Genomic DNA, 18693 nt, shown 5'->3' with positions numbered 1-18693 from the left:
TCAGGAGCTAGTGGATAAAGAACACAGGAAGGTCTCATATTAAGAGTCAGCAACTATTTCTGCCTTGGTTCCATGGAACATAACTCAAAAGTAAACCCCCAGAGTATCTCTTTTCCAAATGACTGAGCTTAAAACCAAAGCTCAAGGCTATGGACATGCAGAAACACTGAGCACCCAGTGAGGTAAAATGTAAAAAAAAAAAAAAAAAAAAGGTTAAAAAAAAAGTAAAAATGGCAAAAAAAAAATGTCAGAGGCAAAAATCTCTGACAATTCAGATATTCCTTAGGCATACCAAGAAGAAAAAGAGTCTGACCTTTAAGGAGGAGACACTAACCCAGATATGACAGATGTTAGAGTGAACAGACAAGCACATCACAGTAATTCTAACTGTTATCTACTTTTTAAAATAGCTTGAGGAAACAGTGATCATGTAAAGCAGTGGCAGAGTGAATACGAGAAAAGTAGAAGACTCAAACCAAATCCTTAAAGATTAGGACTTCAATGTCCATGATGAAAAATATACTTGATGGGATTAGTAGCAGATTAGACATCACAGAAGAAAGGATTAATTAAATAGAAGACAGAGCAATAGAAACTTTCCTACATGAGACAGGAAGGGGAAAAGCTTTAGGAAAAAAAAAGATGAGAGCATCACTGAGCTCTAAAGCCACTTTGAGATGCCTGATCTAAGTGTAACTGCAGTTTTAAAGGGAGAAATGCGTCCTTGCAGACAAATGATTCATTTTCACTGTGTCCTCCACATGAACTGACTACACAGAAATGATTCAGAGCTGTGGTCAAGGAGACCCCATTCCTGCCACTAATGAAATGAATTAGGGCCTAGATATCATTAAAGCTTTGATTTAAAACTGGAAAAAACTATTTCAGAAGTTCCCCCAGACCTTCACACCTGCTCCATGGCCCCCTTAGTGGGGACTGTCATAGAGAAGGACATTATGTCCCTAAACTTTGTCCAAATGAGCAAGATGATATGAAGGGCTACTCTGCCCATTTTCTCTAGACACCATTGTCTATTGGACCTTATAAGTCCCTGGCCAGGAAAATAAAATTTTAGTCTCAGTATTCCCTGGGTAGACTTATGGATATAGAACCTGAAAGGCAACATATTGGGAAGTGACTTTAACTCAAGTCCCTGCTTTCCTTATGAGGATTCAGTGGAGAGGAAAGAAGTTAACAATGACAAGGGTCACACATATGGGTACTCACAGGCTTAGATCCAAACACACCAGCGACAACTAAGATTGCTAAAGGATGGGCCTCTAGAAAAGATATAGACTGCAGTGGGGCTTCACAAGATTTCAGGATGTAAGAAAACTTCTATAAATGATGTGGTGCCTGGATATATGGTAATGTACTTTACTAAAATTATACCACTATTTACTTAATAAGCAATTTTATTGTATATACAAATAAAATTGACATATATAGTGATAAACTGGTGAAAATCATGAACTATATACTTTAAAAAGGTGAATTTTACCAGATATATAAATTCCTCCCATTTTTTTTTGTGGTTTTGGTTTTTGGGCCACACCCTGTGATACTCAGTGGTTACTCCTGAATATGTGCTCAGAAATCGCTCCTGGCTTGGGGGCCCAGATGGGATGCGAGGATTAGAACCACTATCCATCCTGAGTCAGCTGCATGCAAGACAAATGCCCTACCGCTGTGCTATTGTTCCTGCCCCTGCATTTCTTCTTAATAAAAGAAATGAAAAAATAAACAAAAACGCATTCTTTTAAAGAGATGGAGGATTAAAGTGGGGAGGGGGTAAATGAAAGCAGTGAAGTAAGGTCGGTATTTGTTGGGGGTTGTGGATATGGTGTAATAAAATTGTACATTGAAAACTGTTGTATAAACGTATGTCGTTTACAGTTTAGAAAGGAAAGTCTAAAAACACATTTTAATAATATTGGCTTTTAGTTATTCAGCAATACAAGTAAACATTTATCATAGAGAATGAAAGGAAAAGAACACGTCAAGGAGTGAGAGAGCATGAAGTCTTATAAGAGTGACTGCTAATCTTTGACTTTCAAATTTTATCTCAAAACATGCTCTGGTAAGAAGCTAACCCAGGATAAAAGTCCGCTGAAATAAGTGCTTCTCATAGAAGAGAATCTCCAGAGCATTACTCAAAATGAAGATTCTGATTCAGAAGGGAAGAGGCCAGTATGTCTGCATGCCTCACATGCTGCCATGTGATGCCAAAGTGGCTGGTCATAGCCACATTTAAACAAGTCTACAGATACTATTCAGATTATTGGAGACAGAAAGACAGAAAGAGCAGTTTCTTGGGACAGAACAAGTATTCAAAAGGTTCATGAAGCCACAAAGGCCCATCTGTCTAACTGCCCATCTGTCTATTCTTCCATTTATTCATCCATCTAACTATCCACCCAGCCACTCTGTTCTATCCATATAAGAGAAGCAATCTGTCTTCAACTGAGTGTCAACAGAAATCATTAAGCCTCTCAGACCAGAGGTGATAATAGAGACAGTGGTTTGGGGCCTTGGTGGTGGTGGTGCAATGACAAGTGGGGAGGAAGAAGAGGAAAAAGGAGAAGGCAGAGGAGAAGGAGAAACAATTCACCCTAAAATGAAGGCATAATGGATTTCTTGTTATTTTGCTGACATTGCAACCACTTTGAGTGGCTCTGCCTTCCCACTGCTGAAAGCTCTGTGTTGGCAGTACCACAGCGGGAAGGTTTCAGGCTTGAGATGAACGCCCAGCAGGAGGAGGAAGTGACTGGGTCAGGAAGCCAAATGCTGGAGACAGTAAATGGTTGGTATTTATAGCCAACAATTTCATGACATTCCCCTTCCAAACTGGTACTTCGTTTTACATGCTGAAAAACAATAACAACCCTCCCCCCATAAAACAAACAACCTCTAAAAATGCCTCCATAGGAACTGTGTTTGCGCTCTCTCCTGTTAAGAAAAAATAAATAAAAATGTCTCCATAGACAATTTCTTCAACCACTGTTGATTTGCTCTCCGGTATAAAACATCAGTTGGCAGACTAACACTTGCCAACACCTTCGATAATCTGCAAGAGGAGGCAGTCACATGTACATTGAGAACTTAGAAACAACTATTACTAAGTGTAGTTACTGTACATTCACTTTGTGCCACAAATCCTCCTCAGGACACTTTAGACTGGTGATCACAACTAATACTCCCAACAATCCCAAGGTGGAAACTGTTGGATACCCCTTAAGATGCTGTTTCGGGACCACTTGGCAGACAGAACCTCAGAGAACAATTGTTCCAGGGATTCTCCTTGAGGAGAGAGCTTCAGAGACACTGCTCTAAAGATAAGGAAGAACAGCACAATGAGGAATTAATGGTTAATTTCAGGCTTGACTCTGGGCCGTCCTTTCTCCCTCATAGAGCTCTGGTTAAAGGAGAGATTACCTATCAACACTATGTTACTCTTCTTTTTTTTTTGTTTTGTTTTTATAATTTTTTTATTTAAACAACTTTATTACATACATGATTGTGTATGGGTTTCAGTCATGTAAAGAACACCACCCATCACCAGTGCAACATTCCCATCACCAATGTCCTAAAACTCCCTCCTCCCCACCCAACCCCCGCCTATACTCTAGACAGGCTTTCTATTTCCCTCATACATTCTTATTATTAGGATAGTTCAAAACGTAGTTATTTCTCTAATTAAACTCATCCCTGTTTGTAGTGAGCTTCATGAGGTGAGCTGTTACTTCCAGCTCTTTTCCATTTGTGTCTGAAAGTTGTTATTGCAAGAATGTCTTTCATTTTTCTTAAAACCCATAGATGAGTGAGACCATTCTGCGTCTTTTTCTCTCTCTCTCTCTGACTTATTTCACTCAGCATAATAGATACCATGTACATCCATGTATAGGAAAATTTCATGACTTCATCTCTCCTGACAGCTGCATAATATTCCATTGTGTATATGTACCACCGTTTCTTTAGCCATTCATCTGTTGAAGGGTATCTTGTCTGTTTCCAGAGTCTTGCTATGGTAAATAGTGCTGCAATGAATATAGGTGTAAGGAAGGAGTTTTTGTATTGTATTTTTGTGTTCCTAGGGTATATTCCTAGGAGTGGTAGAGCTGGGTCGTATGGGAGCTCGATTTCCAGTTTTTGGAGGAATCTCCATATTGCTTTCCACAAAGGTTGAACTAGACGGCATTTCCACCAACAGTGGATAAGAGTTCCTTTCTCTCCACATCCCCACCAACACTGCTTGTTCTCATTCTTTGTGATGTGTGCCAATCTCTGGGGTGTGAGGTGGTACCTCATAGTTGTTTTGATTTGCATCTCCCAGATGATTAGTGATGTGGAGCATTTTTTCATGTGTCTTTTGGCCATTTGTATTTCTTTTTTGTCAAAGTGTCTGTCCGTTTCTTCTCTCCATTTTTTGATGGGATTAGATGTTTTTTTCTTGTAAATTTCTGTCAGTGCCTAGTATATTTTGGAGATTAGCCCCTTATCTGATGAGTATTGGGTGAATAGTTTATCCCACTCAGTGGAGGGCTCTTGTATCCTGGGCGATATTTCTTTTGAGGTGCAGAAGCTTCTCAGTTTAATATATTCCTATCTGTTAATCTCTGCTTTCACTTGCTTGGAGAGTGCAGTTTCCTCTTTGAAGATGCCTTTAGTCTCAATGTCCTGGAGTGTTTTACCTACGTGTTGTTTTATGTATCTTATGGTTTTGGGTCTGATATCGAGGTCTTTAATCCATTTGGATTTTACCTTCATACATGATGTTAGCTGGGGGTCTAAGTTCAAATTTTTGCAAGTGGCTAGCCAGTTGTGCCAACACCACTTGTTGAAGAGGCTTTCTCTGCTCCATTTAGGATTTCTTGCTCATTTATCAAAAATTAGGTGATTGTATGTCTGGGGAACATTCTCTGAGTATTCAAGCCTATTCCACTGATCTGAGGGCCTGTCTTTATTCCAATACCATACTGTTTTGATAACTATTGCTTTGTAGTACAGCTTAAAGTTGGGGAAAGTAATTCCTCCCACATTCTTTTTCCCAATGGTTGCTTTAGCTATTCTAGGGTGTTTATTGTTCCAAATAAATTTCAAAAGTGCCTGATCCACTTCTTTGAAGAATGTCATGGGTATCTTTAGAGGGATTGCATTAAATCTGTACAATGCTTTGGGGAGTACTGCCATTTTAATGATGTTAATCCTGCCAATCCATTAGCAGGGTATGTGCTTCTATTTCCGTGTGTCCTCTCTTACTTCTTGGAGCAGAATTTTATATTTTTCTTTGTATAAGTCCTTCACATTTTTAGTCAAGTTGATTCCAAGATATTTGAGTTTGTGTGGCACTATTGTGAATGGGGTTGTTTTCTTAATGTCCATTTCTTCCTTATTACTATTGGTGTATAGAAAGGCCATTGATTTTGTGTGTTAATTTTGTAGCCTGCCACCTTGCTATATGAGTCTATTGTTTCTAGAAGCTTTTACATAGTCTTTAGGGTTTTCTAGGTGGAGTATCATGTCATCTGCAAACAGTGAGAGCTTGACTTCTTCCTTTCCTATCTGGATTCCCTTGATATCTTTTGCTTGCCTAATCACTATAGCAAGTACTTCCAGTGCTATGTTGAATAGGAGTGGTGAGAGAGGACAGCCTTGTCTTGTGCCAGAATTTAGAGGGAAGGCTTTCAGTTTTTCTCCATTGAGGAAAATATTTGCCTCTGGCTTGTGGTAGATGGCCTTAACTATATTGAGAAAGGTTCCTTCCATTCCCATCTTGCTGAGAGTTTTGATCAAGAATGGGTGTTGGACCTTATCAAATGCTTTCTCTGCATTTATTGATATGATCATGTGATTTTTATTTTTCTTGTTGTTGATGTTGTGTATTATGTTGATAAATTTATGGATGTTAAACCAGCCTTGCATTCCTGGGATGAAACCTACTTGATCATATTGGATGTTCTTCTTAATGAGGCATTAAATTGTATTTGCCAGGATTTTGTTGAGGATCTTTGCATCTGTATTCATCAGCGATATTGGTCTGTACTTTTCTTTTTTGGTAGCATTTCTGTCTGGTTTAGGTATCAAGGTGATGTTGGCTTCATAAAAGCTATTTGAAAGTGTTCCTGTTTTTTTTGATTTTATGAAAGAGTCTTGCAAGAATTGGTAGAAGTTCCTCTTGAAAGGTTTGAAAGAATTCATTAGTAAATCCATCTGGGCCTGGACTTTTGTTTTTGGGCAGATATTTGATTACTGTCTTAATTTCCTCAATAGTGATGGGAGTGTTTAGATATGCTACATCCTCTTCATTCAACCATGGAAGATTATAAGAGTACAAAAATCTATCCATTTCTTCCAGGTTTTCATTTTTAGTGGCATAGAGTTTCTCAAAGTAGTTTCTGATTAACCCTTTGGATCTCTAACATATCAGTAGTGATCTCTCCTTTTTCATTCCTAATACGAGTTATCAAGTTTCTCTCTCTGTCTCTTTCTTCATTAGTTTTGCCAGTGGTCTATCAATCTAGTTTATGTTTTCAAAGAACCAACTTCTGCTTTCATTGATCTTTTGGATTGTTTTTCGGGTTTCCACTTCATTGATTTCTGCTCTCAGCTTTGTTATTTCCATCTGTCTCCCTATTTTTGGGTCCTTTTGTTGAGTACTTTCTAATTCTATGAGCTGCATCATTAAGCTATTCAGGTATGCCCCTTCTACTTTCCTGGTGTGTGCTTGCAAAGCTATACATTTTCCTCTCAGTACTGCTTTTGCTTTTTCTCCAGGTTCTGATAGTTTGTGTCTCCATTGTCATTTGTTTCTAGGAATGTTTTGATTCCTCTTTGATTTCATCTAGGACCCACTGGTTATTCAGTATTAGGCTGTTTAACTTTCAGGTATTAAAGTTTTTCTTTTGTGTCCCTTTGTATTTCACATATAATTTCAGGGCCTTGTGGTCAGCGAAGGGAGCCTGCAAAATTTCTGTCCTCTTGATATTATGGAGGTATGTTTTATGTGCTAGCATGTAGTCTATCCTGGAGAATGATCCATGCATATTAGAGAAGAATGTGTATCCAGGCTTCTGGGGGTGTAGTGTCCTGTTTATATCTACTAGGCCTTTTTCTTCCATTTCTCTTTTCAGGTCTAGTATATTCTTGTTGGGTTTCAGTCTGGTTGACCTGTCAAGTGTTGACAATGCCGTGTTTAGGTCTCCCACAATTATTGTGCTGTTATTGATATTATTTTTCAGATTTGTCAACAATTGTATTAAATATTTTGCTGGCCCATCATTCGGTGCATATATGTTTAGGAGAGTGATTTCTTTCTGCTGTACGTATCCCTTGATTAATAAAAAATGTCCATCTTTGTCCCTTACAGCTTTCCTAAGTATAAAGTTTGCATCATCTGATATTAGTATGGCACTCCACTTTTTTTGGGGTGTTGTTTGCTTAGATGATTTTCCTCTAGCCTTTTATTTTGAGTCTATATTTGTTCTGACTATTCAGGTGCATTTCTTGTAGGCAGCAGAAGGTTGGATTGAGTTTTTTGATCCATTTAGCCACTCTGTGTCTCTTAACTGGTGCATTTAGTCCATTGACATTGAGAGAAAGAATTGTTCTGGGAGTTGGTGCCATCTTTATATCGGAGTTTGGTGTGTCTGTTGGTCAGTCTTGTCTTAAAGTAGGCTGTTCAGTTTTTCTTTTAAGAATGGTTTTGAGTCTGCAAAGTTTCTGAGCTGTTGTTTGTCTGTGAAACCTGAAAGTGAGTTTTGCTGGGTGCAGTATTCTAGGCGAAGCATTTATTTCATTGAATTTTTCCACTATATCCCACCACTGCCTTCTGGCCTTGTGTGTTTCCGGTGACAGGTCTGCAGTAAATCTCAAGGATGTTCCCTTGAATGTAATTTCTCTTTTCGATCTTGCTGCTTTCAGAATAATGTCTGTATCTGTGGGATTCATGATTGTGACTTGCGGGTTCTTTTTCTGGGGTCTCTTTTAGTTGGTACTCTTCGGGCATGCAGGATTTGATGTATTCATTAGTTCTGGTAGTTTCTCTTTAATGATGTTCTTGACCATTGATTCTTCCTGGAGATTTTCTTCCTGGGTCTCTGGGACTGAATGATTCTTAAATTGTTTCTGTTGAGCTTATCATAGACTTCTATTTTCATCTGTTCCCATTCTTTGAGTAATTTTTCCATTGTTTGATCATTTGCTTTAAGGCTTTTTTTCCAGTTTCTTCTGCTGTATGGAATTGTTATTCATCTCGTCTTCCAGTGTACTAATTCTATCCACAGCTGCTGTTAACCCGTGGGAAAGCTCAACCATGTTTTTCTTCAATTCATCTACTGAATTTTTCAGAACTGTTATTTGACCTGAAATTTCAGTTTGGAGTTTTCTGATTTCTATCTTCATATTCTCTTGATTCTTATTAGTGTTCTCTTCTATACTTTCTTTGAGTTCTTTGAACATCTTCCATTTTGTGACTCTAAACTCCTTATCTGAGAGACTGACTAGTTGGTTGGTCATGTTCAAGTCATCAGAGTTACCATCGTCATTCTCTATGTCTGGTGCTGGCCCACTGTCACACTTGTATTGTGGGTTTTTCTACGTATTGTGGTTGTATTCATAGGCTATATGATGTGCACGACCGGGAAGTGAAGTGGAGCGGCTGTGCTCCTCTGGCTCCACCCTTTTAGGGCTTGTAAATTCACCTCCACGGAAGGCTCCAGGAGAAGGCGATCCGTCCTCAGATGAGCCACACACAGGATGAAATCAGGCCAAAAATGAAGCATAGCACAGAAGATAGGCAGATAGGGGTGCTGGCATCTGAGTTCCAACAGAGTTCAGTGGTTTCCCCTTTCTGGGCGTGTATGCTCAGTACAGGGAAGGCTCCAGGGAAGGCGAGCCATCCGCAGATGAGCCACACACAGGATGAAATCAGGTCAATAATGGAGCACAGCACAGAAGACAGGCAGATAGGGGTGCTGGCATCTGAGTTCCAGCAGAGTTCAGCAGCTTCCCCTTTCTGGGCTTGTAAACTCACCTCCAGGTAAGCCTCCAGGAAAGGCAAGCTGTCCGCAGATGAGCCACACACAGGATGAAATCAGGTCAATAATGGAGCACAGCACAGAAGACAGGCAGATAGGGGTGCTGGCCTCTGAGTTCCAGCCGAGTTCAGCCTCCAGCACAATTCTTAGTGTAATTTTTTCTTCTTGTTTCAATGGCGTTCTTTTCTTAGAAAGAGCCAACGGCCACATAGCGGCCATGCTCTGCTGGAGCCTCTTTTCGGCCCACTCCCAAGAGGTTCAAGCAACAGGACAGGAGACAGACACATACAGGCAGCACTAACAATTTCTCACGGTCGGGCCCCACTGGGCAGGCGTAGTTTCATAGATTTTCCCAGCCTGACGTCACAAACAGGGGACCTGACTTCTGCAAAGTACTGCTTATAGCCGGTTTTCACGTTGTGAAGCAGTTCCTTGGTGTGCCCACCCTTGAATGAGCCTCTGGGAGAGCGAGTTTTCTGGAGCCTCTTTTCGGCCCACTCCCAAGAGGTTCAAGCGACAGGACAGGAGACAGACACACACACAGGCAGCACTCACAATTTCTCACGGTCGGGCCCCCCTGGGCAGGTATAGTTTCGTCACTATGTTACTCTTGATGCAGATTTATGCGTACCTTCTTCCTGGCACCTCACTTGCCACAAGTATGCTTCTGCTATGTCCTGTCAACTTGCATATATCCCAATACCTCTTGTACTATATACCATTGTTAGAAATGGAATCAAGTGTCTCTGGTCATCAGTCTGGGTCCTATTCTTTTCTGGTCATCAGCTGGGGAGAACAACCTAGGTCCCAAATGCACTGGAGAAGACAGAATTAACCCTTGCTGGCCAACAGGGTCACCACAGAAACCATTATTAGCTCCACTTTACCGATGAGAAATCTCTGACAGGAAGAGGCTGGACACCTGGTCAAGGGACACAGCCAGTAAGGAAAAAGAAAGGGATATTAATCCCAGCTGTCACTGTTCCCAAACTTTAACTCTCCTCCTTACTATCTAGTAAGGTCTGCCCAGTGTCTGGCCTGGCCTACGTGAAGACTTGCTCAGTCCTGGAAAGAGAACTGGAAGAAATTGCTGCCTGTGTTTTTTCCAGTGTCGTTCCACTATCTCATAGTTTATAAGGAATGCAGTTGCCTGGGATCCCTCATGTACCACACACTGGTGGCTGAGCCAGAGTGCTTGCCCTTACCTAGAAGCCACCTGCCATATCGAAAGATGGGACAGGCTGTGTAGGCAGTAGGTCTATAGGAATTTTGCTTTAGATAGCTTGCCTTTGAAACGCACCATGGAATTCCCTGGTGAGATACCAAAGAGCAGGTTACAAATTCAGCTACACCTGCCAGACTGAGAGGAAAAGACAGGCATGATCCCTTTGTTCAGCTTGCACCAGGAAACATGGTCTCCTCAGAGGACACACAGCCCCCTTGTCTTTTCTGGAATGGACATTGTAGCATGGTTATTCTGCCAGAGAAACAATGCTAGCCAGGAGGGGGCATAGTCCAACCTGCACTGAACGACATAAAACATAAGCCTGAAATCTTCAGTGAATTTCAGCCAGGCAATATGGAAGGAAAAAATAGACCAGGAGTAAAGTCACTGTGATACATTTTGAGAAAAATGTTTTCATTTCAAGTAAACAAAATTTAGGCATTTCAAAATATGCAAAGATAATATGTACTCTGTGAAAGTGATTGAATCATAAACAAGAAAAATCTAACCACATCACAATATAAAAAAATTCAGGGCAGATTAAGTGAGTTTTCTTTTAAAGATTCTGGATGGTGAGATTGGCAAAACCATCTCCATAGACACCTGCTGACAAAGAGAAGCAGAAGTAGATAAGAGGCAGAAAATTTTAGCCTAACCTCTTCACTTGCTGTCCCTAGGAAGTGTTTGTCATGGTAACTGTGCCACTCTGTGACCACTCAGGCTCAGACTTGAAAACAATAAGCATCTAAACTCATCAGTACCTTAAGGTTTGGAAATAATTTTTTTCAGCAACTTTTTTCCTTTCATGCTTTCAAACATGAGCCTGGTTGCTACTACAACCAGGTTGGGACAACATAAACTCAAAAGGACGAAAACAAGGATTTTTTTTTAAATATCTTCTTGAACAATTCAACCAGCAGCAATATGGGAAAGAGGGCATGAGAAAAGTGTTTTGAGAAAAGTTACTAAGTGGGACCCCCTCCCAGGAAGGGTCCATGTACTCTACAACCCACAGGGCCAACGTAGCCTGCTATCTGACTTTGCACATCTGGAGAGCTCAGAGTTACTTTAATGGGTTAAAGAAAATCTAAAGAAGAATACTGCATGAAATCTTAAAAACAGAAGAAGCTTAAATGTGACCACAAAAATAAGAGAGGGTCTGCTGATGGTGATAACAGGCCCCTATATTACTGCCTTCTGTTTGGAGACATGTGCCCACCCATCATGAACATATGTATGGACTTCAGAACTGATCCCCAAAGGTTCAGGACAAATCACTTCTTCTCCGCCTAGTCTTGGTGATATACACCCCTTTGAATTAGACCTGTGAATTTTACTCTTCAAAAATTATGACCCCATCCACATCCATCCATTATTTTTTCATGCAGTGCTAGGGAGAGAATCCAGGCCTGACATAAGGCATATGCTCTATGACAAAGTCACATCACCGGCCTCAATAAATTTCCTTTGGATTCTATCTCAGACTGTTTATTACCAATCTCATTCATGAGGACCTCATCTTCATTATCGAAGACTCTCCCAAAGACCCTACCTACTACAACCACCTTTGGAGGTGAGGCATTCAACACATAAAATTTGAAGGGAATGCGTGTGTATTTAATAGATGCATCACTGCAGATTAGGCCTTTTCAACAGCTTTTAACAGCCCATGAATCCCTGTATCCAGGAAAGTTGTGAGGGCTGCTTTTGGGGTCAAAGGTGAAACCACAGTGATAGTACAGTGAGTAGAGCATCTGTCTTGCATGCAGCCAACCCAGGTTTGGTCCTCAGCACCCCATATTGCTCCCTAAGCTCATCAGGAGTATGATGAATGCAGAACCAAGAGTAAACCCTGAGCACAGTCAGTTCTGGCCCAAACAAACAAAAATAGGTGGAAGCACATTATCCAGAGAGATCACAATCTTTGTGATCTAATATACTAATATATTACACAATTATATATAATTATTACTAATTATATATTACTATATATTACTAATATACTGCAACCCCACGGGTTGCAACCCACTACTTACTCCCTCATGCGCTTTATCTTGTTTCCAGCCATCGTACTGTTGAAAATCGTTGGTCCAGGGGTTGCTTCTGGTACTGGGCTGGTGACGGTCCTTGTGTCTGAAAAATCAATGCACAGTGAGCCCTTACTGACTTTATCAACACTCCAGCAACTTCGAGGCCACACTCAAGGGCAAGAAGAAAACTGAAGCAAATCCACCTTTGCCACAAGGTAATGTGACACTAATTAGAGGCGGTTGCAGCAATGCCATGCACATGAAGGAGATTTATTCCGAATGACAAGATTATTTACAGTTTTAATATGTGCCAGGAATAATATGCTCTCAGGATCTAAATGCTCTTAGAAAGGAAGATTTAAACAGAATCTGGCTATTTAAAAAAATGGGTTTCTTAGGCTAGAAAATTTGAGAAGGGCAGAGTACTACAACCAGAAAAAAGCAAATGTTTGCAAGGAGTCTTTGGCAAGACTTTTTCAGCTGGTGTGAGTATTTGTTTGATGAATGAGGAATTTTTGTGACGAAACTTTATTTTCCCTTTAGCTTAATCCCATGCCTGACCATTAGCTTTTCTGTCCCTGCTGCAGAAAGCAAGGTGCTGATTAGAGAGTCACATGCAACCTTAAAGTTCAGCTGAGCAGAGCAGATGGTCACGGTTGGGTCCAGGAGGTGAAGAGCTGTATATGGGAGCAGAGGAAACATGGCATCCTGCTGAGAGGGTCACAGTTTTGGTTTATTCAGAGTTGCCCTCTAGATGCATAAAAAATTTGCTGAAAGTGCAGGAATTGATCCACTATCCACTGGACTCACATGACTTCCTAGTAGGAAGTGAACACTGGCCACAAACAGGGAGTAGGGAGAACCTCAGTGGGGTTTGCACATGAACCTTCCCTGGTCTGGCTTAGAGTCCTTAGATCTCCACTAGCCACTTCATCCCAGAAGGGAGAATATGTCCCACACCACCATTCACTCAGAAATGACAACCAAGAAGTTGCCCTTCCCAGGATAGACCCTGCTGTGAAATCCCCACATTTCCCAGTAAGCCTCGCTAGCAAGCAGCAGATGGAGAAAACAGACCTTCAGTAAAGGCCCATTTCCCTTTAACATGGTTCTCAACTTCTCTTATGCATTTTTTAAATTAAAAATTAATTTCACGGCCAGAGTGATAGCACAGGGGTTAAGGTCCTAGACCCAAGCACTGACAGGTATGTTCTCTGAGCAGAGCTAGGAGCACTGCCAGATGAGCCACCCCCATCAGATTAAATGCAAATTCCATTATTTCTCACATCCAGCTGGCTCAAGTGCACTCTCCCTAAACGTGTGCATTTCACCTGTTCTTTAAAGAGGTTTTCCTTCCTGCATGGTCACTTGGTCAGAAGCTCTGGTCCTTCCTGGGGTCGTTGCAGCAGGATCAGCATCCATAACAGGTATGAATTTTGGAAATTGGACATTGCAATCTACTTACCCAACAGTCTTCATTTCCTACTACCTCCCTGTTTGGTGCTATGTTAAAATTCAAGTGCGGGAGACAGAGGGTTCCCTTTATCTCTAGGAAATCATACCTGGGACCTCTCTGCTATCAAAGGTGTGAAGAGAGGAGAGGCTGACAGGCATGCTTCCCTTTAGAATCCTCTCTATTGGGACTGAAAAGCTAAGCCACCATAGGCCAGGTAACCCCACCTGCCAAGGAGGAAAGAAAGGTGCTGCTTCCCCATCTATTCCACAGTAAGTCCGCTGCTCCACAGGCTTACACATATAAAGGTCAAAACCATTTCTGTGAGGCTTAATGTTCTCCTCAGGGCAGCTTTGGGCACTGCAGGGAAAGATGCTAAGCCTGGAGAAAGGTGGGCTACTAGAATTTCAATTAACAGGGCTGACATCCTGGAGCTGAGAGCAATTCCCTCTTCTATGGGCCAGCCTTTCCCTTCCCCATCCTACCTTTCAACCTGATGAGTTCTCAAAGAAAAGGACAACACATTTAGTCCTCCAGAGAAAAATGATTGGTGGAATTGGAGTTGAAACAGTAGATGCCCAAAACCCTATTAAAAACTTTATAAACCTCTGTGCCTAAAAAAAGCATCTGAGAAATAAAAGAGGGAGGGAGGGAGGGAGGGAGGGAGGGAGGAGGAAGGAAGGAAGGAGAAGGAAGGAAGGAGAAGGAAGGAAGGAAGGAAGGAAGGAAGGAAGGAAGGAAGGAAGGAAGGAAGGAAGGAAGGAAGGAAGGAAGGAAGGAAGGAGTCAGGAAGGTGGGAAGCAGGGAGAAAGGAAAAAGAGAAGGAAAGAGAGAGGGAAGGAGAAAGAGAGGGAGGAAACAATTAGGTTTGAGGCTTTGAGCTCAGAACTGATCAGGAATCTTGAAGTGAGTGCCAGACCCATGGCTTCACTAGGACAATTATGACCTTCTGTTTGATATCAGGTTTCTCTGTACCTGCAGAGAAATCCTTCCCTCCTGCTTTTTGGGCTTCTCTTTCCTGTTCCATTGACTAGACAAACTACCTTCATCACTAACATGAAACTCATTTGCCTTCCCTGCTAAACTTCCTTCCCTGAGGTTAGCAAAGAGCTGACGGTGGTGCAGATATTAGCACAAGATCCAGTGTCCGCTTTAGACTCTGATTCTCACAGGCACTGCTTTTGGAGGACAGAACTGAGAATACTTCTGCCCTGATCTCCTTTGCTTCTTCTCCTCTTGACTGCCTAAGGATCCTTTAGGAAACAACAGATCCTGACTGGGTCCCCCACCTTTACCCAGGTATGGGAAAGGTGGCCCTTGTTTCTCTTTCTGCTCTCAAAGTGGCACATGATCAAAAACTCACCTAATGGGTAATTGGTGAGGTTTGGGGATAAAGAGCCAAAGAATTGAGACCTGGCAGGACAAAATGAACTCTTCTGTAATTGCTCTGTTCTGTAGATGAAGATGACACTGGCAAAGAGCAGCCTGGGGGGGTGGCTGATAGTGAGCCAGTGGATGGCAGTTTATAAACCCTTGGGCTCAACATTGGAGAATCATCATGATTTGGATCTGAAAGTGATTACAGACTTCTTCAGGACAAGATATTTCTGGGGGAACTCAGGCCCAGAGCTGCTATAGGGATTATCTATGGGTATACTACTATATGGTGAAAGGATGACCAGAACCAGACCTAAGATTTCCTGATACCTCTGTGACTTGCTTCTAGAACCTGCCACTGAAGGACCACATCCAGACAAGGATTTGCACATGCTGATTTTGGAGTCACTGGACTAAACTCCTCCTCTAAAGGTTGCTTTTTTTCCTTCCAATTCTCCATGCCTGCAGATCATGCCCATTGGAGCTGCCCCACTTTAACAGTATGTCGAGGGTTTTCTTTGAACTGCTCCTGTGAGAAAAGTGAATCTCAGAGAAGCCATAAAGGTGCCAAAGAATCTGCCAAGCAGGTTGATTGCTGTCTTCACAAGTCATTCCAATATCTCTAATATCTGAGAGGACAGACCCTCTCAGCATAGGGAGTGTTGGGGGCATCAATCTTCCAGTTGTGGTCACTTCAGACCACACTTCAGACTGTGGCTACCTCATCCAGGGAGACTGACATTTCTAAGGTCATACCCTCTCCAGAGGCACCTAGAGTACCTAAGTATGGTAGAGATTAAAGAAAAAAAAAAGTCCCAGGGGTTGGAGAGATAGCACAGTGGTAGGGCATTTGCCTTGCAAGCAGCCTTGCAAGCAGCTGACCCAGGACCAATGGTGGTTCGAATCCCAGCATCCCATATGTTCCCCCATGCCTGTCAGGAGCGATTTCTGAGCATAAAGCCAGGAGTAACCCGTAGAGCGACGTCGGGTGTGATCCAAAAACCAAGAAAAAAAAAGTTCTACCACAGGCTACTAGACCAAATTCTCCCTCTACCTCCTCCTTTTCACTTCTCCTTGTGGCACAATCCTCAGCATCCATTGAAAAAATGTTGGAGAGCACTGTTCAAAAGGAAATGGCAGGACCAAAATGGAGGCTGAGCCCTTAGAGATCTAACATCTAAGGTTTCAACACCCTGCAGTCTCAACCTTCATTGAGGGCACATACTTGTAAATGGTCAGCACATAATAGGGATAATCTTTTTTGGTTCCTCAAAAACAGATGAGATCATTTACCACAAGGCTTCCCCTCTACCTTATAGGTGAGAAAACATAGTCTGAAACAAATTCCACTTCCTTTCTCTTGCCCTATTTGTGCCTAGGTCAATCTATCACTATTTGTTTGTTTGTTTGCTTACATTTCTTTATTACAATACATTGATTTACCAAGTAGTTCACAATATAGTTCTTTCAGGCATTATATGTTTAAATATCAATCCCACTACCAGTATGACCTTCCTTTTACCAATATCCCCAATTTCCCATTTGCCACCTAGCCAGCTTGCAGGCACAAACAAATATACTTCATATTATTACCAAAGGCAAAAATAGAGTCAAATGTAATTATCAAAACTTAGATCAACAAGGGTCAATTTGAAGTAATTGTTATTATCTCTCCATGGTGTTATTATCTCTCCATTGGTGTCTATGGATTTACTGAAATATAGTGTCAACCTTTCAGCTTCCCAGAAGGCCTTTCTTCTTGCCAATTGGGATGCTGCCCACTGAATGGGGACTGGGTTAGATTTTCATGTTCCAGTGGTGACTTTAATAAGCTGGATAATTTAATAAGGTGAAGAGTAAAGACAATGACCTAACCATTCCTACTTGCCTTTCCTGCCCTCCTAGGTTCTGAGAGAAAGGGGTATGTGGAAAAAGGAAACAGAGGGATTATGCCATGGCCCTGAGCAGAAGCAGCTCTCTAAGGTGGATGTGGCCAATTCTGCTACAGTAGCACATCCAGGTTCCTCAGGGGAAGAAAACAGACAGTTCTGGAGAGAATGAATCTTGCCTGACCTCTGGGATGGCTTAGCAGAAGGGAGCCAGGGACTCTGGGATGAATGTGGGTGCTGCAGAGGCTAGGCTGGAACCTGAACTCCCTGATGTCTACTTATGCAGAAAAACTCAATTTTCTGTTGGTACACACACACACACACACACACACACACACACACACACACACACACAACAATCTTCATACCAGGAGTGAGCCCTGAGTATAGAACTAGGGGTAAACTCTGAGCACAGCTGGATGTGGCCCAAATACAGAGGGGCGGGGAGAGAAGAAAAAGAAATACCACTTTGAAGTGGCAGTACTGTGATTTCTGTCCAGCCCACCCATATACTGGTATTGACTCTCCCATTCCAACTCTGCCTTGCCTTTGTGGTACCTATCCAGGCTATGCATCAGCAGCTTCTCAGTGAAATAGCAGTACCCCATGACTCCCATAAGTCCTTGAGAAAAAGTAAGTGGGTCAGTTTAGAAAAGACAACTTCTCCACCCAGGCGGGAGGTGAGAAATTCCAAAACACAGGAAGAAAATCAGCTTTCTATTTTTACCCCCAGGTTATTTCACAGAGCAAATACTCAACTGCATTGTGCAGAAGATTGCACACCCTGGGAGTTCAGTGGGTTGCAATGTTCATTTCTCCTTGAATGCCAGGAGAGGCTGCCAGGAATAGCATAGAACAAATACAAACACAGAAGCAAGTAAACAGGTAAGACAAGAAGTAAGGTCTGGGGTAAGACTGATATTTCGGCTGCTAGATGTGGACAAGACATAGAAGCTGGTGGGAGTGAATGGCATTTCAGAGGGGTGTATGGTAACATGGAACCTCAGGATAGTACAGTAGGTAAAACACTTGCTTTGCATTTTGCCCACTCTGGTTCCAACTCCAGCTCTATATATTGTTCCCTGAGTACTGTATGGGATCACTCCTGAGTATTGAGCCATAAGCAGTCTCTGAGTACATCTAGATATGGCTCCCCAGATCCCAAACATATTCATACAAAAAACTGAACTTCCCCAACACACGTGTATACACTCATACAAACAGAATCACTATGAATGAATACAAAGGCAAGGTGTAGAGTAGAAAGCACCCTGCAGAGAAATAGGCTGTGACAGAGAAGTTTCCAGGCTGCAAACAAGAGACTCTCTGCACTGGGAACAAAACCCACTTTCCTGAAATGGCAAGTGAACTGGCTCAAGTCCAGGGAAATGCACCAGTACCTCCCTTTTGGGGAACCAGAAAAACATCGCTATCTTTCTTATCCCTGCTATTTGGACTCAAGCTTGGAGATGAAAAGGGAAACTTGGGATCCACTTTCACACTGTGTTATGCCAGCATGTTTGTGCAGATTGACAGGAGTTCTGTATCTCTTTTCACTTCACCTTTCATGCTAACACAGCCACAGCCTGAAGACTTGGTTCTAGAAGCTGTATCAGTTTGTTTCTACTCATTTCTTTTGATTCCAACTTTCAATATTAAAAACACACTGCTGTTGAGAGTTTTT

At 41.9% G+C, this 18693-nt stretch overlaps 1 protein-coding gene across 1 annotated transcript in view; it reads right to left on the bottom strand.

Annotated features, from left to right (window-relative positions):
- NEK11 (NIMA related kinase 11) overlaps positions 1 to 18693 on the bottom strand; it is a 220196-nt gene that overhangs the window by 32095 nt on the left and 169408 nt on the right. Inside the window, exon 15 of the mRNA XM_049766089.1 lies at positions 12297 to 12393. Within this exon, the coding sequence (XP_049622046.1) occupies positions 12297 to 12393 (97 nt within the window). The remainder of the gene's footprint in view (positions 1 to 12296; positions 12394 to 18693) is intronic.

This window comes from Suncus etruscus, chromosome 20, assembly GCF_024139225.1.
Source record: "Suncus etruscus isolate mSunEtr1 chromosome 20, mSunEtr1.pri.cur, whole genome shotgun sequence".
NCBI lineage: Eukaryota > Metazoa > Chordata > Mammalia > Eulipotyphla > Soricidae > Suncus > Suncus etruscus.
The sequence above is the reverse complement of the archived record's forward strand: the minus strand, read 5'-3'. Positions and strand labels throughout refer to the sequence as shown.